The sequence below is a fragment of the Amphimedon queenslandica genome, unplaced genomic scaffold, assembly GCF_000090795.2.
Source record: "Amphimedon queenslandica unplaced genomic scaffold, v1.1 AMPQUscaffold_13422, whole genome shotgun sequence".
Lineage (NCBI taxonomy): Eukaryota > Metazoa > Porifera > Demospongiae > Haplosclerida > Niphatidae > Amphimedon > Amphimedon queenslandica.
The window spans coordinates 12352-36235 of record NW_003546342.1 but is presented as its reverse complement, the minus strand read 5'-3'; the positions used below and the strand labels follow the sequence as shown (position 1 = coordinate 36235).

General features: G+C 33.4%; 4 protein-coding genes across 4 annotated transcripts; 3 read left to right on the top strand and 1 right to left on the bottom strand.

Moving 5' to 3' along the window:
• The first annotated feature begins 79 nt into the window (after positions 1-79).
• LOC100635608 (sacsin-like) lies at positions 80-13732 on the top strand. The gene is made up of 4 exons (XM_019996087.1): positions 80-253; positions 956-1253; positions 1332-13179; positions 13303-13732. The coding sequence occupies exons 1-4, from the start codon at positions 80-82 to the stop codon at positions 13730-13732; spliced, it is 12750 nt and encodes a 4249-aa protein (XP_019851646.1).
• A 1191-nt stretch (positions 13733-14923) lies between these two features.
• Positions 14924-16356, top strand: LOC109581733 (uncharacterized). Its single transcript, XM_019996098.1, has 3 exons — positions 14924-15054; positions 15246-15439; positions 16158-16356. Exons 1-3 carry the CDS (start codon positions 14928-14930, stop codon positions 16239-16241), a joined length of 405 nt encoding a protein of 134 aa, XP_019851657.1. The 5' UTR covers positions 14924-14927; the 3' UTR covers positions 16242-16356.
• Positions 16357-16420: 64 nt separating this feature from the next.
• On the bottom strand, positions 16421-17745 carry LOC109581732 (phosphatidylinositol phosphatase PTPRQ-like). Its single transcript, XM_019996097.1, has 6 exons — positions 17637-17745; positions 17302-17583; positions 16979-17251; positions 16780-16930; positions 16653-16730; positions 16421-16606 (listed from the first exon to the last, which is right to left on the bottom strand). Exons 1-6 carry the CDS (start codon positions 17680-17682, stop codon positions 16504-16506), a joined length of 933 nt encoding a protein of 310 aa, XP_019851656.1. The 5' UTR covers positions 17683-17745; the 3' UTR covers positions 16421-16503.
• A 3881-nt stretch (positions 17746-21626) lies between these two features.
• Positions 21627-23410, top strand: LOC109581724 (uncharacterized). Its single transcript, XM_019996086.1, has 6 exons — positions 21627-21720; positions 21782-22135; positions 22183-22542; positions 22634-22963; positions 23006-23333; positions 23380-23410. The coding sequence occupies exons 1-6, from the start codon at positions 21627-21629 to the stop codon at positions 23408-23410; spliced, it is 1497 nt and encodes a 498-aa protein (XP_019851645.1).
• The last annotated feature ends 474 nt before the right edge of the window (positions 23411-23884 follow it).

Below are 23884 nucleotides of genomic sequence, written 5' to 3'. Positions count from 1 at the left end.
ATTAATTTGCTCGCGGGAGGTCCCGGGACGAAGAAGCCTTTTGCTCTCAATATAGATACTGTATACACCTGCTCTCAACATGAAACGACGTTCCTCTGCTAGCTTTGCTGGCAGTGGCAATTCAAGTAACAAGCGGAGGGACACTGGCTCTAGTCTAGGATTGAGAGGAGAGGATTTTGGTCAAAGAGTTCCTCCTATTTACGATATTATTAAGAATATTCTTCAAGAGTATCCAAGTGGCCAAATATTTAAGGTAATGGAATAGATGCTGTACTTGTTTAGTTTCAGTTCTTTGTATTACATTTTACTGTAAGTGCATGACCCAGGCCAGATTTTGCTTTAGTTATAGGCCTTCATCATGTTTTGATCGAGGTTTTGATGAGTCACTGGCATCAAGCCAGAAATAGAATAGAGAAATACAGTTGAAAGTATTAATGTTTGTGTTGCCCTCTGTATCATTGATTTGTTTCATTCAATGCATGTACATTCAATGTGTTTGTGTATACTCACTGACAGTCGCACTGTTCGGATTTTAGAGTTGTATTGCCAAAAATTGTATAGTTCCAGGTAGTAAGCGGCAAAGAAGCAGGATATACATTTAGTTGTGGGTTAATGTCATGTTTCAGAATTTATATGGCAAATGACCTTTTGGACTAATCTAAAAATTTTTTAATCCAATAATCTTAATCCAGTATAATGTCACATCATCTTATACATCAGTTTTTATTTTAAAATCACTTGCTATACCTACACGTATGGTATGCTCAACTTAAATGTACTTTCTTGCTATCAACAAAAGTTTTACCTTCTTGTCGATTACTTCCTAATTGTTTGTTAAGTTTAATGTAAGATAGGTAGTACAGTTCTAAATTTTTGTCTTAAAACTGATAAACTAAGTATACTAAAGCATTTTTAGAATTACTATATACACTCTTTTGTTAATACATTTTTACAGGAAGTCATACAAAATGCTGATGATGCCCGAGCCACAGAGGTCAAGTTCTATCTTGACTATCGTAATCTTGAGACACTCCCCATTTCACTACTACAATCACAGTCAGGTGTTTCCGCTAGGGATCAAGAAGAGTTGTCAAAGCAGTTCACTGGTCCTGCTCTTCTTTCTTATAATAATGCACCTTTCAGAGAAGAAGACTGGGAAGGCATACAGACCACTTATCAGAGTGTAAAGGCAAATAGCCCAAATAAAGTTGGAAAGTTTGGAATTGGATTCAATTCTGTGTATCACATTACTGGTAAGTTAGCTTGTATAAACCACCCCATCACATTATGTCAACGAATTGTTATTATAATCATCCATTTTCTCATAATAGACCTTCCAGTTATTATCAGTGAAGATACATGTGTATTCCTGGAGCCTCAACTGTTAGTATGGAATAGTAAGTCTGGTCAGCGATATTCTTTGGAAGATTTAAATGATCATTGCCCTGAAGCTGTTGCCCCATTCACTGGTATTGGTGGTTTTTCTAGTGGTTTATCTAATTTTAAAGGGAAAACGATTTTCAGGTTTCCCTTGCGTAACAAGCCATCAAAAATATGGAGCGAAATTTATGATATTTCAAAATTGGAATCCCTATTAAGTTCATTGAAGCAAGAGGCAAAGTATTTGTTGCTTTTTCTGAGGTCTGTTTGTTCAATAGAAGTATTGAAAATTAATGCCAGAGGTGCAATATCATCAATATTTAATGTGAGCATTAGTCAAGAGCATCGTAGCCTACACATTCAAAATCAGCAAAAAATTTTGAGAGCCATTGAAGATCTTACAAGCAAAACAAGTAGTTTAACACTATATGGGCAAATGCATATAGAGAGTTCTCATTTTAAAGTTGCTGTCAAAGATAATGAAACTCGAAGCCATATTAAGCATGAATTTTTAGTTGTTCATCAGGTTGGCTCAAACAATCAGAAGGTGTGGCAACTAGCAGAAAAGCAGAATGTTCTTCCTTGGGTTGGAGTTGCTGTTGAATTGGTTGGAGTTGCTGTTGAATTAAATGATTTAATAATGTCTTTTGGTCGTATTTTTTGCGTACTACCTTTGCCAGTTGAAGACAGATCGCCATTTTATGTTCATGTTAATGGCACTTTTGCCATTAGCAGTAATCGACGATCAATAAAGTGGGAAGCACAAGAGAGAAGACACGATGAACAGGCAATGTGGAACAAGATGCTTGTTGAAGACTGCTTGCCGTTTTGTTACTTTAAGTTAATTTCCAAATTAATGGATATGAAATCGCCTGAGGTTTACAACTATTGGCCTGACATAGGAAAAGTAAGTGGTACACAATGGAGTGGCCTACTGAAACCTTTCTACAACTTCTTATTTGATCACAAAAAAATAGTTCATACTCAATTAGATGGAGGAAAATGGATTAATATTTCAGAAGCTGTTTTTGCAAATCATGATGTTTCAAAAGCTGTTATTGATGCTCTATTGAAGTGCAATGTTAATTTAGTCATATTAAGTGGCAATTGCATTAAAGCTATTAAAAATTACTATACTGGGGCTAAAACAGATTTAAGTCCAGCAATAGCAAGGTTGCACTTAAAGCACTATGAGACAGCTTACATTCATGTAACAAGAAAAGATAAACTTGATATTTTAAGATATTGTTTAGTTGACAATAATCATGCTGATTTAGTTGGTCTTTGGTTATTACCAATGGCTGATGGCTCTTTTCAGGAATTTAAAAGAGTAGCAATTGAATCAAGTTTTCTTTGCAGTTCTGATTATCCTAGCAGTTTGTTGCCTGGTGTAGAGTCTAAGCTTGTAAAAATGTATGATGAAGACCAAAAATTACATACGAGTCTTTATACAATAGCACTTTATGGTCAGACACAGCTAGTTTTACTTAATGAAATGGGAGTATCTACTTTATTAGCGGAATGCAACACAAGATCATGGTCACAAGACCAATTGCAACACTTTTGGGAGTGGCTCAATAAAAGAAATTTATCCCATTTTAAAAACAAGAAAATTTTACCAGTAAAACTACCATCAGGTCGCACAAATATTCTGGAGTTAAAAAGGCAAGCAGGAGTAGTTTATATCCCTCAATTTTTGTTTGGGTCAAATGAGCTAATTGTTGCTAGTTTAAAAAAGTGTGGGATGAAATTTGCTGATGCTCGTGAATTTCCTTACTTGTCTCATTCACAGCTTTCACAATACATATATCAATTTGATCCAAATGGAATATTAGATGCAATCGAGTTGTTCACGTTTAGCAGTATAAATTTTTTGCGAACGGAGGCTTTGGCACTTCAACAATTTTTTAATAGTTCTAGTTTCTATGATTTAAATAAGTTATCTACATTTAGTGAAATGCCTCTTTTTGAAGTTTTACAATACAGTGATTCAACTCGCTATTCGTTGAATTCAATTAAGTCATATACTAATCATGTAATTGCTATGAGCGGTAGGTATGACTTTAAAACTGATCTGATTGAAGATGATCCTTTCATCATTGATACCTACAGCCACAATGATGTGCAATTGTTAAAAGCATTATGTAATGCTAATGTCCTTTGCTTTATGAGTGAAACTGACTACCTTCTAAAAATTGCATTTCAACAGATTAAGAGTGGAAAATTTCATAATGTAGTTCCTTTTATGCTAAGTGTTCTTGATAATTTTAGCAGTCCTCGTTATAAGCAGCAATTAACTGGTGCTTTAAAAGATTTGCCATTTATTAAGACAAAATTATCAGGAGCATTTAAGTCACCGTGTTATCTATTTGATCCTGAAAATGAGCTTCTTCTAAAATTATTCAATGGTGAGGATAAATTTCCTGGGGCAGAATTTAAACCTTATTTGCCTATTCTGAGAGAATGCGGCTTAAAATCATCTGTAAGTGCTAGTGAAATTTTTCAAATAGTCAATTCTATTTGCTTGCAATCCACAGATGGTATTGCAAAAACCAGTAGCATATTATATTCAAAAGCCATGGCAGTTTTGCAATATTTATCATCATTTCCTTATTTATTGAGACAAAAAGTATCAGCAAATTCAGACTCACTATTAGTTGCTTTAAGAAGGCTCAATGCAAAGTCCTGTTGGCTACCAGTAGCAAGTAAACATCCTGATGAATATCCTTCCTGTTTAGAGTGGAGAGGCTCACAGTATCAGTTTTGTTTAGCTTCAGCTAAATCTATTGGTAATCCATTGATGTTAGTATCAGAAGACCTTGCTTCATCTCATTTACCATTAATAGCAGGCTCTCAAGCCTTTTTTGTTGAAGGAGTTCCAACTCAACTTGTGGAGCAACTGGGAAGATCTCAAGCTCTAATAAAAGCCATTGCATCTCATTTTAATGAGGTAATTAAGAATGAACATAGAATACGAAAAGATCTTTTATTGAAAATTTCTGTTGAAACATATACCTATTTACAAGAGAATAGAGAGTTTTGCAGTGCAAATACTTTTGCTGCTATCGATAATTGGGTATTTATTAAAAACAAGTTTTTACACCCACAGCAAATAGCAATAGAAGCTAATCCTACCTTTGAAGCAAATTTGGAACCATTTGTTTATGTATTACCAAGCAATTTGTCTGGCTTTGCAGATATATTTTCCTTACTTGGCGTAAATCACCAAGTAACACCTCAACAGATTTTTAATGTTCTTCAGTCAATAAAATATGCTCCTCGTAATCAAATAAATGCTGCAAAAGCTTGGGCAATAGTCACAGCTATACTAGAATGGCTAGCAGAAGATACTGATAGAATGGGTGATGGTGATGTTCTTGTACCAGTTGAAAGTAAGTCCTCTTTTCCTAATCTTATTCCTGTTCAAGAGGTGGCCTATACCAATAATGAAGTGCTTTGTAATATTGCCAATGCTTCGGGTGAAGAGTATCATCTAATACATCCCAAAGTGTCTCATTTGTCAGCAGAGCTGGGAATAACTCCACTTAGTGATCAACTTAACATAACTGAAGATATATTTGATGATGCTGGTCAACATGAACCAATAACAACTCGTCTTAGAAATATTCTAAAAGAATATAAAGATGGTTTGACTATTATAAAAGAGATGATTCAAAATGCTGATGATGCTGGGGCAACTGAAGTCAATATATTATATGACAATCGAACACATTCAACTCAAAATTTAATATTTAAAGGAATGGCAGACAGTCATGGTCCAGCACTGATAGTGCACAACAATGGTAGTTTTACTAAAGAAGACTTTGAAAACATAACCAAACTGGCTGGTGCTACAAAAGCTAACCAGCCACTTAAAATTGGTAAATTTGGCATTGGTTTTTGTTCAGTGTATCACATCACTGATGTACCTTCCTTTGTTAGTGGTGAGTGGTTGTATATATTTGATCCAACACTAAAGTACCTTAAAGGGATAGTTATTAATGAGAGTAGACCAGGTAAGAAAATGAAGTATCAGTCAAAAATTTTTGCTAAGTCTCAGGATTTGACACCTTATGAAGGTTTATTTGGCTTCAAATCATCATCAGACTATGAAGGGACAATGTTCAGGTTTCCTTTTAGAACAAGCGCCAGTCAGATTAGTTCTACAATTTACAATGAACATCTTGTAGAAGATATAAAAAGAGATTTGATTGAGTGTGGTTCTAAATTATTGCTCTTTTTGCAGCATGTTAAACAGATCACATTTAGTTCACTGAAAGGCAAAAAGAAAATCATTGAAGTCTCAATTGATGCTAGTAACAGTAGTAATGATGATATTCACAAAGTTGTGATCAAGTCACCGCATAATAAAAGCAGCACTGAACATTGGCTAATAGCTAGTCAAGAAGAGCAGTGGCGACACCAGAATATCATAAAACCAGCTGTGGCCTCTATAGCATGTCAATTTGATAGAATCAACTCGAGTTGTTACAAGTGTAAGGAAATAGAAGGAAATGCATTTTGTTTTTTGCCATTAGCATTGCCTAGTACTGGCTTACCAGTACATGTCAGTGCTAATTTTGCTGTTATGAGTAACAGAAGTGGTATTTGGACTGAAGCTTCATCAGGTATTGTTACTGATTCAAGAGAGCAATGGAACAAAAACCTAATGGAAATAACTATACCAGAAGCTTATTGCAAATTACTTCAAAAATTGCAAGCAATGCACTGCTCTGGAACTTTACTTGACTATGACTTCCATATGTTGTGGCCACTTGCTACAAATCTGCACATGAAATATCCATGGGATTTTCTTGTTACTGGCTTGATAAAGTTGTTATCAGAAAAAGAGCTCTTCTACTCAGCTTCTTTAAATAAATGGCAGACACTAGAGCAGTCTTACTTCATTCCTTCATCATTATTCTCAATAGTTGGTAGGTATTCCTTTCCTGAAGAGGCTCTTCATATTCTTCAATTACCAGTAGTTTCCTTACCGCCTAACCATATGCAACAGTTAATGAAGTTCAGTACTAGTCTGAGTGTTCTTGATGAAGATAATTTTACTAGTTTCTTTTTATCCAATATAGCATCATTTAATGCACACATACAAATTCGCAATAAAGTTATTTTTTGTATGTTGCTAGCTATTGCCATGTCACAGCAAATAAATTCAAATGAATATGAGAACGTTAAAACCCAAATTAAATTAATTCCATGCATCCCATGCTCTCCTAATGGCATAAACTTAAAGGTAGCCAACCAACTAATTGATCCAGTTGTATTTAAAGACATATTTGATCCTGAAGATGCTATGTTTCCTTTATCTAGCTTCTGTCAAAATAATTTGGTATGTAACATGTTAGTTGAGTTTGGAATGATGTCAGAGAAACTGTCAATTCACATTATTATTAGAAGTGCTAAAACAATCGAACCAATCATTGTTACTGACAAAAGTAAAGCAATGAAAAGAGTAAAAGCTATATTGCAAAATATAACTTCTCCTGTGCCTGATGAGCTGAAGAAGATGAGATTTTTACCTGTTTTACCAAAGCCTCAGCATTACTTCATACATTGGAAGGGTGAGGGTCATGTGCTACTGTCTCCTTATGGGCTAATTTGTAATTCACGTAGTACAGCAAGAGGCACTGCTCTCATAGTTGGCTCTCAAAGAGCAATACTTAATACTAATTCTGTCAGTGATGGAGGTTGTGGCACTATAGGACAAAGGGTGATCAAGTTATTAGAAATTGCTACTAAGCCATCATTTGATGAAGTTCTGAAACACTTAAATACTTTGATTCGTTCATTCAAACCATCTGCACCTAGAGGTCATTATGAAATTATTAATGAAATGTGTCGTGAAATATATACTTTTTTTGATGAATTACTTGATAATCCTTTGCTTCATGAATCATTATCAAAGTATTACAATAAACCATTTATATGGACAGGTAAAACTTTTGTTTGTCCATGGGATGTAGCTATTAACTGGAATTATCATGATGGACCATATCTTTACAAGCTGCCATCAATGCTTTCTGAAAAAGATAAACTTTTAAAGTGTTTTAATATTAAGACAACCTTTAACTATGATGACATATTAGTAGCTTTTGAGGCAATGTATAAAGATTTTGCATCTTGTAAAATACTAAAAAGGAATCAAAATATTGCTTTGAGCATGATTTCAGAGTTAAATTCAATGACCATCAATTCATCTCAAGTTTCAAACTACAAGGGAGATATTATACTTATTGATGATTCATATACTCTTCGACATGTAAGCCAATTGTCCTTTAATGATTCACCATGGCTACCACCAGACAATGAGAGCTTTTATGTACACAATAAACTAACTCGAGAAGTAGCACTGACACTTGGTGTTAAACCCACGTGTAGCAGGTTTTTGAATAAATTTGCCCCTCAGTCACAACAAAGTTTTGCTGGAGTTCCCTTTGGTCAAAAGGAAGAACTCACTAGGCGCATTAGGAACATACTGCAGGAATATCCACTTGATGCAACATTTCTTAAAGAGCTACTGCAAAATGCTGATGATACTAAAGCTACTAAAATACGAGTAATACTTGATAAAAGACAGCACAAGAAAAAAAAAGTACCTTCAGAAGAATGGGGAAAAGAATTACAAGGACCTGCCCTACTGGTATGGAATGATAAGGAGTTTAGTGATGCAGATCTGGAGGGTATTCAGAAGTTGGGTCTTGGTTCTAAGCGAGATGATGATGAATCAATTGGTCAGTTTGGTATTGGTTTCAATGTAGTATATCACCTGACTGATTGTCCTAGTTTTATTACTAGAGGAAACACACTTTGTGTATTTGACCCACACTGCAAATATGTACCAGAAGCAGATCACTCCTGTCCTGGAAGACAATATAACATTGATGATAACTTTTTAAAAGGTATGAGTGATCTTAAATTTAGCTTTCTTCGGGTTTCATCATCTAACATTCATTTGCCTGATAATTTGACAACTGGTACTCTCTTTAGATTCCCATTACGAACACAAAGTGGATTCCAATCAACTGAATTATTAGATAAAACAGCTTTTAAGAAACACATTTCTGTCAATGAAATGGAAGAGAAGCTCACTGAGTGGGTGAATGAAATTGAAGATGCTCTTCTATTCTTGAATCACATCAAACAATTTAGCTTTTATATCATTGACAATAAACATAGCTCGTTAAAGCTGAGTTATGAAGTAAATATTTCACAAGAAGACCAAAAACAGAGAGAAGCATTCCATCAGAAGCTGCTTTCTTTTAGAAGTAGCAAAGAGCCATTCATTGTCACATACCAAGTTCAGCTTAGTATTGTAAAGCCTTATATTAAAAAAACTAAAAGGTGGCTCATTCAAAATGGTGTTGGTAATATATCAAAATCCCCAGAAGAACAGTTATCACTTGATAGAGTTCAGCCAAAGTATGGCATTGCAGCTCCTTTGGATGGAAATACTCATATACAAGGTCGTGTTTTTTGCTTTCTGCCATTGCCTGTGTTTACAAATCTTCCAGTACATGTTAATGGTCAGTTTGCTCTACATAACAATCGTCGTTCACTTTGGAATGGAGACAGGGAAGACAATAAAATAAAATGGAACAGATTCATCTTACAAGCTATAGCATACTGTTATGCATTGCTGTTAGATAAAGCTAGAGCCTACTTTATATCTGAGGCTAAAACTTACTCTTTACGAGATGCTTCTTCAATTATTAACAGTTATTATGATCTTTTTCCTCTATTTGATAAAGGTGGTGATAGTGAAAAATTAGAGGGTGACTGGCATACATTAGCTCTTAATGTAGTGCAACATCTTTATGATTGTAATACATCTGTTCTTGCAGTTCAGGTCCAGGCATCACAAAGTAAAGTAAAAGTGGAGTGGTGTCCATTAAAAAGTGATAACGGATTTACCCAGGTATACTTTCAGCCTGAGTATGTTAAGAGTATAATACCTGTTGTGAGTAGAATTAGAATGCTAGTAACTTGTGCACCTCATTGTATTTATCAAACCTTTAAGAAAGTGTTTGATCCTCCAATAGTAAGTCCACTGTCTGTATTTTCCTTTTATACTAATTTTTCTTCTTTGATTTTGACATCTGGTGCACCAGTTAAGCTACAGGAAAGTCCTTTTCAAACTATTCAATGCTTTCAAGAATTTCTTAAATACATTTTATGTCATTCCTCTGAGTTTCCAAAATCTCCTCATGGCTATCCACTCTTGCTCACATCTGATGATATTCTTAGAAATTTTAATCAGAACGACCAAGTACTTTTTAGTAGTTATTTCTCACTTTTTTCTAAAAGTAAAGATAGATTTTTGCATCCAGAACTATTTAATTTATCTCTTTCACCATACTATTTTCTCAGTATAGACAGCGGCAATTTATTTAGTCAAGTATCAAAAATACTTGAGGATAATTTACCATCTAAACTAAAAGGAGATGAAGCACCCAGCAATGTCATTGATGCTCGTACCCTAAAAAAATTATGGGATTGCATTACATCAGATGACTACTTCATTGTCTATCGGAATGAAATTGTTCAGGAGTGGGCTTTGCTACCAGCGAGGAATAATAAACTCTACAGTACTGCATCTGGTGTATTGCCAATTGTTGAACCGGACATGTTTGATCATGCTTTTAATGTTTTAAAGGATTTGAATGTCCCTATACTCAAATCCGAAGGGTATCCACAAGGAATATTTGATTATTGTCCTAGCATGACACAATGCAATTATATTTTGGATGTCATCTTTCATGTATGCAGAAAAAATGAGCAATACTTTACCCAAAAAGTTACAACACTAAATGACTTACAAATAAAGAGTCTAATGTCATACCTCAACAAAACATCATTTCATAATGACAAGAAGATCCTAGACAAGATCCTATGCCTCCCTTTGTTCAAAAGTATTAATGAAACAGTCACAAAGTTACTTAAAAGATATGTTTATCTTTGGCCTGATCCTCAATTCCCAGTAGAAGCATATGATAAGTGGGCACCCATTGACAGAATCGTCTTTTTGGAAAGAAATGGATCTTGGAAATGGTTGTGTCAAAATAATTTTTCTCTTCTTGGTCAGGAGTTGTCACCTACTGAAGTCTATTGTGACATAATTTTTCCAGTGTTCTACAAACTAGATTTTGAGGAACGACTGTGTCACATGGAATATATTAGAAAGTATCTCTTTCCTAATTTAAAACATGCTTTACAAATGACAGGTGAACAGAGTGAACAAGCTATAAAGTTTGTTAACTGTGCAAAGAAATTGCCATTCTTAGTTTCTCATTCAAATGATAATAAACTTTATCCTGTTAATCATTTTGTTGATCATACTATGAAGATATTCAATTTTTTCTCCGATCGGTTTCATTTTCTTGTTGAGGAATATAGAAAAAAAGAATGGCTTGATTTCCTGAGGTTTATTGGTCTTCGTATTAAGGTAACACCAGAGGAATTTGTAGAATTTTGTGATGAAGTGTCAAAAAGTCATTGTAAAGATACTTCTAATGTGCTTGTTGAATATCTATTCTCAACTAAAGCTACTGATATTCATAAGTCACCCACATTATTGTCTACAATTTGTAGAATTCCTTTTGTTTGTACTGCTGATTTGAGTCCATTGTTATGGATTGCTCCATCACCCAATAATACTGGCTTTACTTGTTTTAATGGAGCCGTTAGTTATGATGAATTAAACGCTTCTCTTCTTTGGACTGTCAGACCAGTTATACAATTACCATCATGTTGCATGTCTGTAGCTGAAAACAATGTACTGAATCAATTAAGAGTAGTTTCTAAACCTTCTGTAACAGATGTTTTTAAAAACATTGAAAACATTTCAAGATCTCGTTTGGCTGACTTTGAATTGATGTCAACGTATACTGTATCAAGAACTATTGGCAGTGCATCTGTAGTAGAAGTTATTAAAGACAACATCACATTCATTCACAATCATGACAGCAGCCTATTAGAAGAACTATCTTTAGTTCCCTTTATTCCTGTCAGTGCTGAACCAAATGATGGTTTTGAGGTTAGCAAGCCTGTACTTGTAAATTCAATGCAAGTTGTTATGACTATTAATTCATCAGGATCTGAAAAAAGCACAAGATTTTGTCCCTACATTAATATATTGCCACTCAGTTTGCATCATTTATGGCCTGCATTGTCAGAAGCAGGAGTAACATATAGAGTAGAGCTAAAGCATATACAGTATATGCTGGAGAGGCTCCATCAACAATGTAAAGATATTAACAATCCTAATGATAAAGAATTGGTAAGAAATGCAATGCAAGCACTCTCTGATTTATTAAAAGATGTGACACAAGAAACTGAAAAAATTCTGAAACCTTTGTATCTCCCAACTTTTGATGATCAATTAGTTTTATCAACAAAGCTCGTTTATCGTGATAGAAAGGTTTATTACAACCATGAATCTCCATGGAATTTCTCTGAGTCACAGTTTAAACTATTTAGTATTCCTTTATTAAGAGCAGATGATGTCTCAGAGAAAGACCTGTGCTGCAAGTTGCCAAGAAAGCTATCTCCAAAGCGTCTATCTTCTGTTAGTCATGATAAGCTAGAATCAGGTATTATATCACAGTCCCATAGCAAAATATGTGAACGGCTAGAATACCTAATAAAGCTTTGCTCTGCTTCAGTTTATTGTGATGGTCTCACAAAAATATTTTTAAAAGTCTCATCAGATCTGTCAAAACCAAATGCTGCTTTAATAGTTAATTTCATTAAGAATCTTCAATGCAAAACAGTCATTAACTTTATTGCATGTGTAACCATTAATTCAATTAAAGTTGGTGCAATTAAAGCCAAATTTCTCTTTATATGTGATGAGGATGAGAACTATACTTTTTATAGCAGTGATGAAATTAATACTATTGATATGACATTACGAAGAGGTCTTGCTCATGAACTTTGTAATGTATTGGCACGGGTTGTAGGTAATGAAGCTATAAAATTGAATGAAATAATGTATGAACTTCTTGAAGTTCAGAGTGAGGAAGATTTCAAATCAATTATGAAGTTACATAATCAGGATGTCAATATTGATAGGGAATATTTAATCAGTGCTGATGATAGCATGCCAAAGCCTGGGCAACCCATGGCAAGGTACTGGAGGTCATTTCTCGATCACAATGTCAATAATATATTTCGTCCTCAGGAGTGGGTTGGGTATGAAAAAAGTGATGATAATTTTATTTGGGCCATCATACTTCATCAAGTAGAGCAAGAAGATGTCGACAATCATTTCTTAAGGAAATATGCCATTCAGATTGATAATGAAGATGAAATCCATGAAGAAATTGTATCTATACTTTGCCTGTATAAGCTTGTACGTCGAGAGGCATCTGTGGCTCCTAATCATCATCAAGAAATAGTTTTACGTAGTGGGATTCAAACTAGATCTAGCAGAGCAAGGGTTGAGACCGAGAATGATGATCTTAACAGTCTAAGAAGAAAAATATGTGAGCAGCTTAGGCTATTGTGGAGTCTACCAGATGCTGAAAGGAGAAGAGGGGTGAGGCGGTTGTATCTGCAATATCATCCTGATAAAGCTGAACCATCTAAAGTGAGTATTTATGAAGAGGCTTTCAAATTTTTAAAATGTCAAATCAATCGTCTGGAGAACAATCTCCCATTACTTGACCCTGATATTACTGAATCTAGTCAACACACAGAAACTAGCTTTGGGTCACATTGGGAATCAAATTTTAACCAGTGGGATAGAAGTGCACGCAATAGAAGATATGGACATGGTGGAGGGCTAGGAGGAGGAGGAGGAGGAGGAGGAGGAGGAGGAGGAGGAGGAGGAAGCAGTTTTGGTGGCAGTAATTTTAGTAGATCTGAGCAGAGCCATACAACACAAGATAGTGGAAGTTCTTTTAGTTTTCAGCCTCAAGTTGATAAGATTGAGGCTAAGCGTTGGATGAGACAGGCAAAGTCTGATCTACGAGCTATGAAAGGTTTACTCTCGTTGTCTATAGAAGAAGTCTCATCTCAACTCATATTTATGGCTCACCAGGTAATGGAAAAGGCTCTTAAGGCTGGTATGTATGCCTTATTGGGATTAAATGAGGTTTATCTTAAACGTCATGAATTGATTGTTCATGCAAGAGCTCTTAGTTCATGTGAAGGATCACTATCAGAACTAAATAATTTAGTATCTAATATGGAGCAGTATTACTTAGACACACGTTATCCTAATAGACACACCAGACCAAGTGCACCAGTTGATAAGTATAGTCTTCATCAAGCTTCTGATATAGCTAAACGTGCAGAAAAAGTCTATCATTTGATTTATGTTTTGGTACAGTAGGTAATTTATAATTTTAGTTGTAGTTACTACATTTCTGTTATTTTTTATGCACCTTTACTATTATTGACATTAATATATTGTTCAAATTTAGTATTTTCATGACTTTTCTACATTTATTATTTTTGATATTGTATCATTGATGATTTTAGAATTATTTTTGCTGTTCAGACAAAATATTTTTTGGTATTTTCAATATTTCAACTGCATCTATTACTTTATGTGTGGGTGGTGTACTGCTCAATCATACAATATGAGTATTATTTTGAGAACTTTGCCTGAGAGAGAAAAGTCTGTAACAACAAACCTTAGTCAAACTCTATGAAGTATTATCAGAGTCCAGAAGCCAAAAAAGAAGCGCTTTTAGTTGTTTTGTTAATTAGAGCCTAAGTTCAGCTAACATATAGATCTAATGTATGTATGTGTGTGTATGTTACCCCAACATCAAAAAGGGTAGAAGTCTGTCTGTGCAAGACTATGTGCGTGGTGTGTGTGTGTAAGGAGCAAAAAGGTGCATGACACAAATCAGCTATATAATATACACAGTGATTAAGTTTTTGTGGTCACAACTGCTGATGCAATACATATTATCTAATTCATGCAAAAATCATCAGCTCATGCATTATAATTGTTGCTTTATTTGAATTGTACACAGTTTCAAAGTGCTGGTGTTTAGCTTTTAAATTGAGCTAGTCTTTTATTGTCAGCATGTTTATTTACCTAATGTAGATAAACACAAATGAGCAAATTGTGTATCAGTTAAACCATAAGTAAATAACTAGCTACTTTGGTTAAACTGACTGATGCAATAACGTCAAGTGTATCAGTGAAAGTTTACCTTTACCTTTACCCTTCATAATGAAAGGTAAACTTATCTACATCAGAGTATAATGAGGCACTAGTATGTAACATTGTCTACAGTCAAAGAGAAGATAGGTAGACTAGTAGAGTGTATACTGTTACTTCTATCAGTTGTACTAGTAGTATCTACATTGACTGGATCTATTAACAATCATTACAATAGTGAGTTGACTACTCCCTAGTGGCTACTAATAAACTATTATTATTTGTTAAACTACAGGTGAGATAGGATTTACGAATTGTTGTAAGTTTAATAATATTAAAATAATAGTGATGTGGCAAAATTTAAAATGGAATTAAGTTTAAATTTATTGTTGAAATGTTTTTGTGGGTAATTATGATTGTGTATTTTTTATTTAAAGTGATCGCAAATAAATTTATTACTATTAATGAAGTACAATTAATCCCACCTCTACCACTCATTCGAGGTACTAATGTCAATTTAAAAGGAATTGTACACATTCGTAAGTTGCTTGAGTGATCACATTAACAGAGATAACTATTACAATACTGTGTATTATTTGTGTTCGAAGATTTTAGTATTCACTTTTAGTTTTACTGATGGAAATGTTTCCATTTGAATCTAAAATTTCCCTACTTTATAAAAATAACATTTTTGTATGCATGTTTCATTAAAATTTATTCTTTTAAACAGATAAAAAAATTGACTGGATGATGGCAAAATTTTTAATTACATATAATTTTCGTCACGAACTTAATATCACATTTGTTGATGAGAACTTAAATGGATGTGATCTTATTGCTGATATACTAAAACAAAACTGTCCACTACTTCCTGGAAGATACAATTTAAGTGCAACTCAAGAAGTTTTAAAGCTATATTGGCCAGTACGTGAGTCATTTTTTTGTTTGTAGTGACTGAAATATAAAGGAATGTCAATTTCAGCAATTATTATTTTTAAAATTGTAAAATTCAAAAATATTCATTGAATTAAATTCACAAAATGAATTTGGCAATTTGTAAAATTAATGTCCTGAAGAATTTTGCACTGTAAGTCAGGGCTTCCTACAAAGCATGCTAAGTGAACTAAACAGCATGCTTCATAAGCTGACAAGCATTACAATAGTAAATGATGGCATTTTGTTAAATGTAATTTTGATTGGAAACAGCTTAAATTTTTGACACGGCATACAAACATGTATGTGTACTAGGAAAAATTGTTAAAATCAAGAATTCTCTCTTTAAATTTTTTTGAAAAACTGGGCCAAAAATTTAGCCGTTATTTCAATTTATGAGCAACTTTAAAAATTCATAAAAAATTCAAACTTGATTAGAATTAACTTAAATTTTCTACACAGGATAATAATTAATGTATGTGTACCAGAAAAAATATTAAAATGGAGAATCTTTCCTTGTAATTTTTGCTAAAATACTCTGTACTATATATATATACGAGGTCTTAGCCCAATTTCTGAGCGACTTGACAATGTACTGACAAAAACCTGCACAAGCACTGTGCCAAAATCCTGCGGAAAACCATGATACTGTAGATTAATTGCTGACTAGTAATTGTGTTGCATAAATATACTTAATTTTCACTTTTAGGGTTTTTATGAAGGAAAATTCACTATTTACAATGAAAATGGAGATCAACTGTTTTGTGAGGAAATGTCGCTTCTTATGAAATAAAGAAAAATTTAATGATAAAAATAACTCTTGAAAATAAGTAGAATACTCGACTCTTAAATTTTATTTTATCTTGCCCAGCTTTGCGTAGGCAAGAACTAGGTACTCAATTTGTCTGTCTGCATGTGTTTCATTATTGTAATTATTAGGTTTCACAACAGTAGAAATTTTACTGTGGAAAGTTTATTTGCTTATGAAGATTTATGCAAAAATATAGTCTATGCAGCAAAAAGCTAAACTACATGAATAGTTTAAATTACTGATGTTACAATTGTGCAATTGTTTCATACTCAGCAGGAGCATGTGAAAGCTGTGGGGCTGAATCAGCTAATTCATAAGTTGGTCCATCAATGCCTTCTTGGTTTAATCTATATGTATACTAGTAGTGAACAATACACTGTATTTTAAGCTTACTGTTTCTTCATAATAATGTTGTTATAAGCTGGACTTTTTTTCATTATTAGATTATCACCATTATTCATATTATTGTTGCTTTATAATTATAAATTTAGAATAAAATTATAAAATATTATTTAGTTACCTGGTTTTACTCTTTGTACATAATATCATGAGTATTACTGATAGTATTATGTTAGTCAGAAGTGAAGTGCTCATAATCAATATGGTGCTTATTAAGCCAGGTGTTATTGGTTCATCAGAAATTGTTTCTGTTGGCTCAGTTCTAATTAATTCTGTTCATATTTTGTGATTAAATTTTGATTTGCTATAATTTTTATTACCTTGTGGAATAAATGGACTCCTTTCTCCCTCATATAGTGTATCCCTTATTTTAAGTGTTACTGATATTGAAAATAGATATACTTTTATTCCAGCAATACCCTCGGCTGGTATAATGTGGTAGCTGCTATTTTTGCTAAATGTCAATGATCCAGAACAAAAAGAGCTTATATAATAAACTGTATAAAAATAAGCTTCTTTTTCCTTCACTGATAACCATTGAAACTCCAAAGCAGTTGCATTGACTTGAGTGACAGAAAAATTACTAACAATAGCTATAAAAATTGATAAGTAAAAAGTGATAATAAATTTATTTTTAACTTACGCAATTGAGCAGTGGTGTATTCTCTTTCAGTCCATTCTCCTGGTCCAATACTAGTATATGCTCTCACTCCAATAATATAACTAGTGTCATGCATCAATCCTACTATACTGTAATGAGTGTTAGTAGTGTTAGTTATATTGTATGGACCAGTACTGGTAGACTCTCTATATCGTATTTCATATGCCGTAATGATACCATTAGGTATTGTAGGAGGATTCCATAATATGCTAATTTCAGTAAGTGCAGTGTGATTTTGTTCAAAGTTAGATATTATACCAGGAACTGTGTTAAGATAATAAACCTTAGACTAATAAATTACATGTATGTTGGCTTACTTGATTCAGGTGTTATTTGATTTTCTTGTCTAGCTGGTCCAGTCATGCCATAATTATAAGGTATTATACTCACAGTATAGTTAGTAAATGGTATTAATCCTGTGAGATGATACATTCTGTTGTCTCCTCCAGTGATATTAACAGTATAGCTAGTATCTGAAGAGATGTTAGTGTATGTGAGGTAGTATCCAGTGATTGGTCCATTCCTTCCATTGCAAGGTACTTCATCCCATGAGACAGTCATTGAAGTCAATGTTATAGACGACAATAGAATATTATCTACTGATGCAGTAGGAGCTAAAAGAGGAAAATTGAAACATGTTTTTTAAATGTTTTTTTTTATACCAGTTAGGTTTGTAATAGTTACATAAGTAGCCAAATTTGCCGTTTCATCTCCATATATTCCAATAAGATTCAAAGTGCACTGACTGTATGGAGATATACCAGTTAATTTATGTGGTGAAAGAACTGATGTATCAATGACACTAGAACCTGACGAGTTACATAGTATTCTACATCTTCTATTGATATCATATCTAATTGGTACCACAGCAGTCGGTGAACTCCAAATTAAATCAATTGTGCTATATGTGATGGCAGTAGCCACAAAATCATTAACTATTGGATTTTCTGAAATGTTATATCTAGATGTTCATATGAAAAAATATTTTCACTTACCAATTGATATTGTAACTGAAGTACTGTTACTAGGGAGTGAATTGTTGGACATGTAAGATACAATGTAATAAGTATATTCATTCCCTTGATATAATCCTGATGTTATATTGACTGCTGTTAAAGTGGTGCTCAATGCACTATAAGGATTATAACTAGACTGTTGTCTGTAGATCTCATATCCAGTAGCTCCAAATACACTAGACCAGGATAGCATTACATGAGTTAAACCACTACTTAATCTTTTAGCTGTAAAGCCATTTGGAATTTCAGATACTAAATCATATGAAAAGTTTAAAATTTATAATTAGTACTCAATATACTGACCTCTAATAGTCAATGAAGATGTGCTACTCATTGCTGTGATAAAATTAATAGTACCATCATTTACTCTCTCATTAGATACAGTACATTGATAGTTACCAGCTTCTCTCAGCCTTACAGTTACTGACACTCTTGTAACAAACCCAGGACCATACACTACTGCTCTGTACAATTCAGTAGATATTTCATTTCCATTCAATGAACACTTTACAGTTGTGGGAGGACCATTGTTGACATTAAAATTTAGACTGAAAACTGGAGGAGTAGCCAATCTATTTGAAGAGAGGAAAGTGAATTGCATAGTTGAGTCAGCATTAGGGCCATCTGAAAAAGTAAGAATGCATGAATATTCAAATTTTATTCATCATTACTGTTGTTATTGTATCCAGTATCAGTATATGCTCCAACCACTAGTACTTGATTCACTCCATTCTCATCAGGAATGATACACTTGTATAAACCTTCATATCCTGATAGTTCATCTCTTCTAGCTAGTGCAATCTGACCTCTGAATCTCTTACTGAACACTGGACCAGGAGCTGATGGATCAGTGAAATTTCCATCAAATGAAGGTACTTGAGTTCCGTTAGGATAATACCACACTCCAATATTAGAGCTAGGATAGGCACTTTGACACCACAAAGCATCAACAATATTGTCAGGATCATCATTTTGATCAGAATCATAAAACATGCCACTACTTATTATCGAATAATCAAATATTATCCTGTTTGTATAAGGTAAATATAGTTGAACACCTAACCAGAATTTGATTATAAACATTACAGGTATATATTTTACCTTTAGTAGGCAGAATGTCAGATGGCTCTTGCCCCATTCCATTTTCAAATTGGTTAAGTAGCAAACCAAAAATGCAAAAAATAGAAGTTGACATCATCCTACAAGAACAAGTAAGAATACTAGCTTCAATACTGAGTAACAAAAAATTGAGTTTATAGTGCTTGTACAAAGCTGCTTCTAATGTTGTAATGTTTATTTGTTAATAGTGGTAGTTGTTGACATAGTGGTAATGGGATATCCTAACAATACAAAATAAACAATAATTTTTTGTAACAATTACACTGCTTATCTTTAGGGGAGTAACTATCTAGATATCTATTACATAATGGACTGTAGCTGATAGCAAAACACAAAAGTAGTGATGCAGCAAAATGTGTACATTAAGAATTGAAGAAAATATTAAGGAGTCTTGATATATAGCACAATGCTATATAAATAATATGCACATGCCATGATAAATCTAATTAATATTTCTACTAAATGCATATCATAGGCACACAAAAAATGGTTTGAGGGTGAGAACTCAATATGATGAACTGTACAGCAATTGATCTTAGGACAAATCTGGAGGCTTCATAAAAATTCCAATCAAATGTTTGTATTTTATATTTTGGATTCATACAATAATTAAGAAATCTTGACTTATCAAGTAGCTTGTCTGATCCAGACCACACATATTTTGTAAACATGTTTGACAGTCTCTTAGACTGGCATTAAACTTACTTGGCAGAAATATCTTGGACTGACCTAAATGCAGGTTCAATTGTGAGACTATAGTAGAAGAGAGGAGAAGATGTACTTTTGATGGACACATGAAATCACAAAAATTACATTTATTATACTTTTTCTGAGACAAACAACTAATTGTTCATTATTTTTTTATTGGCTTAGTTTTTGGTATTGCCCAATAAAACATGGTCAAATATTATTAGTATTTTGCATATCAGTGAATGATACTACAGACACTGATTGATTTATCAAGGTATTGTACATGCATACATATTGTGTGCATGTACTGGTATTTGAAATAATTTTAAGATTGATAACAACACAGGAACAGGAAATAAACATGTATACATGTATGTATAGTGTACATGTACATGCATGTACATACATACACCATGCAATTTAATCATATTGTACCTTTCTTTGTTCCTCTTTCTATTTTTTTGCTCTTTTTCTCCCTTGATTTCTTTAATACACATACTTGCTATTTTTATTATTCCGTAATAGTCTAGTTATTCTCATTGTCTTTGTGGTGTGAATTGTAATATAGCACACAAAAAACAAGAGAGAGGAACAAGGGTTGGAGAGAGAAAGGTAGGAAAGGAAAAAGAGGGAAAAGAGCTTATAATAGACATTCATTGAGAGACAAGAGGGTAAGTGGCATATCCCAGTACATGTGAGTGTTTATCCATTCATTGTCATTCAATTGTATTAAAATCTTGTTCCTTCCTCATTCTTGTGCATATAACCAGTTAGACTATAATGTGCTTGGCATGAAATGGTTTGATATGTGGATGATACTGCATAATGATCCTGCTAATAGAGGTGATGATGATACAGGATCAGATAGAGGGTCTAGTGGTTCTTATTATTATTCTAATTATAATAGCTATTATAAACCTACCACAGCATGGAGGGATACAATGAGAACCAGCGACTAATTAATCAATATTTTAATGCGCTTTTCATGTTATATTGAGTATAAAATGTTCAGTCTAACATTTTATAAAATTTTACAATTTTTCTTTTGTTTTTTTTCTGTTACCTAACAAGATAAACCTGTGTGGCTGTATCGGCATTACCCCACACTGCTCAGTGACAGTTGGCAGAGAAAATGATTTGGCTGTAATGAAATTGTAGGAATGTAAATTTTACTATAGTTACAGTATTGTTGATTTTCAAAATGGGTTATAGTTTGTTCTAATACAGGAATTATGCAAGACACCTTAGTTTTATTTCCAAAATATTGATATCCTGTTTACAATAATATGTGCTCCTTAAATTGCTTGCATATGTTAGTTATGCTATGATAGAGTGATAGCGCAATGAAAGTTGACATTATGACTAATCACAGTTGTTCTTTACTGTTATTGTTATTATTTAGTTAAACTGAAATTCCTTTCCAAAATTGTTTTCTAAACATAGAGATCTGCAAACTTGAGTGTAGATCTAAGAGTCCGAGATATGATGCTCTGGTTACTTTTCTTATCATTTGTACTTCATGTATCATGTCAAGAGTTTGATTCAAGTACTGGTCAGATACAATATTTTATTCTGAGTTAGCTTGCTTTATTTCAGTGTGTACATATTATTGTATTGTGCTTGAACTCTTTATTTAGATGCCAGTATTGATATACAAGGGCCGGTTATGCTGCCATTGGATCATTCTTCTTCCTTTTCATTAACCTGTACATTGACATTAGCTCCTGAAGTGAATGTTACTGTGGTGAAAATGTTCTGGGCAAGTCCTGATCTCATTCTATTCAATTCTACAACTGATGGAGGCATAGTTTTAGATGCTTTAGAGCCTACAATGATATCAGTTAATGATAGTGTTGTATATACACTTACTCTTAACTTCAGTTCATTACAAGCATCTCAAGTTGGAGAATATGTTTGTGAAGCTTTATTGAATGATAGTATTGTTGATACTGTTTTTACTCAAACATCAAATTATTCTGTGTCTATACAAGGTAGGCATTACTATGTCATAATTATAATATTCTTGTTCACAATGTAGTACCTACCCCTCTGGTCACATCTAGTCTTAATTCAACAAGACATATTTTTGAGAGCAGTGACATTCAGTTATTATGTATTGTCACTATTACTCCACTGAATGTTGATCATATTGTGAACATTAACTGGTTTGGGCCTAATGGACTCATTACAATGAATGATACTCGGCATGATATTAGTACTGAGATGATCAACTCAAATAATTATGAAAGTAGTTTAACATTTAAAACATTTCTATCAGATAATGGAACTGATTACTATTGTACTGCTAGTGTTGGACCTGCTAGTAATGTGAATGAGTTTGAACTGATTATACCATCAGATGCTGCTACATCGACTAGTACTACTGTTATTGTGGAAAGTGAGTTAGTATTTTACCTGTTGCATGCATATATAAGCCTACAACATATAAAAAGATAACTTATGATTGCTATGATTATGGCACATTATAGATGTACCACTACCATTGGTAAACATAACAGATGTCGGTGTCCCAGTAACAGGAGATTCATTCCAATTAGTGTGTACTGGAACTGCACCAGCTAATGTATCAAGTATTGCTACTGTTAGTGTTCAATGGGTTCTTAATGGTACTGTGTTTACTAATGATACACTGGAAGGAGTCACTGTTACCAATAGTGGGTCTATGGCAACATTATCATTCAGTTCTCTTAATGCTTCTACTCATGAAAAAAATAATTATACTTGTGTAGCAACTCTTAGCATTTCTGATGCACCAGCAACTAAAACAGAAAGGATTATGCACAACTTACAGATATTAAGTATGTATAACTGAGTATTTGTTTACTTTATCTCTACTTTAGCTAATCCTATCGTGTCTATATTCTCAAGTCAACCTGTTTTTGCTGGTCAATTGTATGTATTAAATTGCACTGTCACATTTGTAGCTGGAGATTTCGACCTAAATATAATGTGGCTTAATGGCAATGGAAATAAGCTCAAAGAACAAAATGGAATAAGTTTTAATTTAGTTAATGTTTCTGATACTGTGAAAAGATATGATTATATATTTAATTCACTTAGCTATTCAGATATTGGAGTATACACATGTTATGCTATTCTTAATGTTGATATAGAAAACAATGAGCCATTAGATGGAAATGGATCTGCAACTGTCAGTGTAATAAGTAAGTTAGAATTTTTAAATCTTAACTGTTTAACTTTTCTGTTCATACAGTTCCTTTACCACAAGTCTCTGTTTCTCCTGATGGTAATTCTCCTTTTATCCGTGGAACTGTTAGAGCTGTTAGCTGTTCTGTTGTTTTCACTCCTCCTTTACCTACTAATCCTAATGTCTCATTTACTGTCTTCAAAGATGGTGATAAAGTGTCATTTGAGAACAGTTCCAGACTAATAGCAGTTCAAACTGAAACTACTGGTGCTCTTACCTTTCAACCACTCAATTTCTCTGATGCTGGTAATTATACATGTACTGCTACAGTGAGAGATGATGCTAATAATCCATTAATAATACCAAGCAGTGCTTCTGGTGAATATATTGCTACTGTACAAGGTAATGTACATATTCATGTAGTGTAAAATACTAATAATTATTTTACTAATATTTTATAGCCATTCCTGTTCCTAATATCACATTCACTACTACTACTGGTAGATCACTAGGAGAAAGTTTAACTATTAATTGTACAGTTGATGTACTAGATGACCTATACAATATTACT

Excerpts from the sequence above, each read along its gene's own strand:
- LOC100635608 (XM_019996087.1), top strand. The coding sequence starts at position 80 with ATGAAACGACGTTCCTCTGCTAGCTTTGCTGGCAGTGGCAATTCAAGT. Across the intron at positions 254-955 it reads CAAGTGGCCAAATATTTAAG|GAAGTCATACAAAATGCTGA; the intron begins GTAATGGAATAG and ends ACATTTTTACAG. Across the intron at positions 1,254-1,331 it reads TTCTGTGTATCACATTACTG|ACCTTCCAGTTATTATCAGT; the intron begins GTAAGTTAGCTT and ends TTCTCATAATAG.
- LOC109581733 (XM_019996098.1), top strand. The coding sequence starts at position 14,928 with ATGATTGTGTATTTTTTATTTAAAGTGATCGCAAATAAATTTATTACT. Across the intron at positions 15,055-15,245 it reads AAAAGGAATTGTACACATTC|ATAAAAAAATTGACTGGATG; the intron begins GTAAGTTGCTTG and ends TCTTTTAAACAG. Across the intron at positions 15,440-16,157 it reads TTTTAAAGCTATATTGGCCA|GGTTTTTATGAAGGAAAATT; the intron begins GTACGTGAGTCA and ends TTTCACTTTTAG.
- LOC109581732 (XM_019996097.1), bottom strand. The coding sequence starts at position 17,682 with ATGACTGGACCAGCTAGACAAGAAAATCAAATAACACCTGAATCAA. Across the intron at positions 17,584-17,636 it reads TCAAATAACACCTGAATCAA|TTCCTGGTATAATATCTAAC; the intron begins GTAAGCCAACAT and ends ATCTTAACACAG. Across the intron at positions 16,731-16,779 it reads TGTACAAAGAGTAAAACCAG|CAACAATAATATGAATAATG; the intron begins GTAACTAAATAA and ends ATAATTATAAAG.
- LOC109581724 (XM_019996086.1), top strand. The coding sequence starts at position 21,627 with ATGATGCTCTGGTTACTTTTCTTATCATTTGTACTTCATGTATCATGT. Across the intron at positions 21,721-21,781 it reads GATACAATATTTTATTCTGA|ATGCCAGTATTGATATACAA; the intron begins GTTAGCTTGCTT and ends CTCTTTATTTAG. Across the intron at positions 22,136-22,182 it reads TTATTCTGTGTCTATACAAG|TACCTACCCCTCTGGTCACA; the intron begins GTAGGCATTACT and ends TTCACAATGTAG.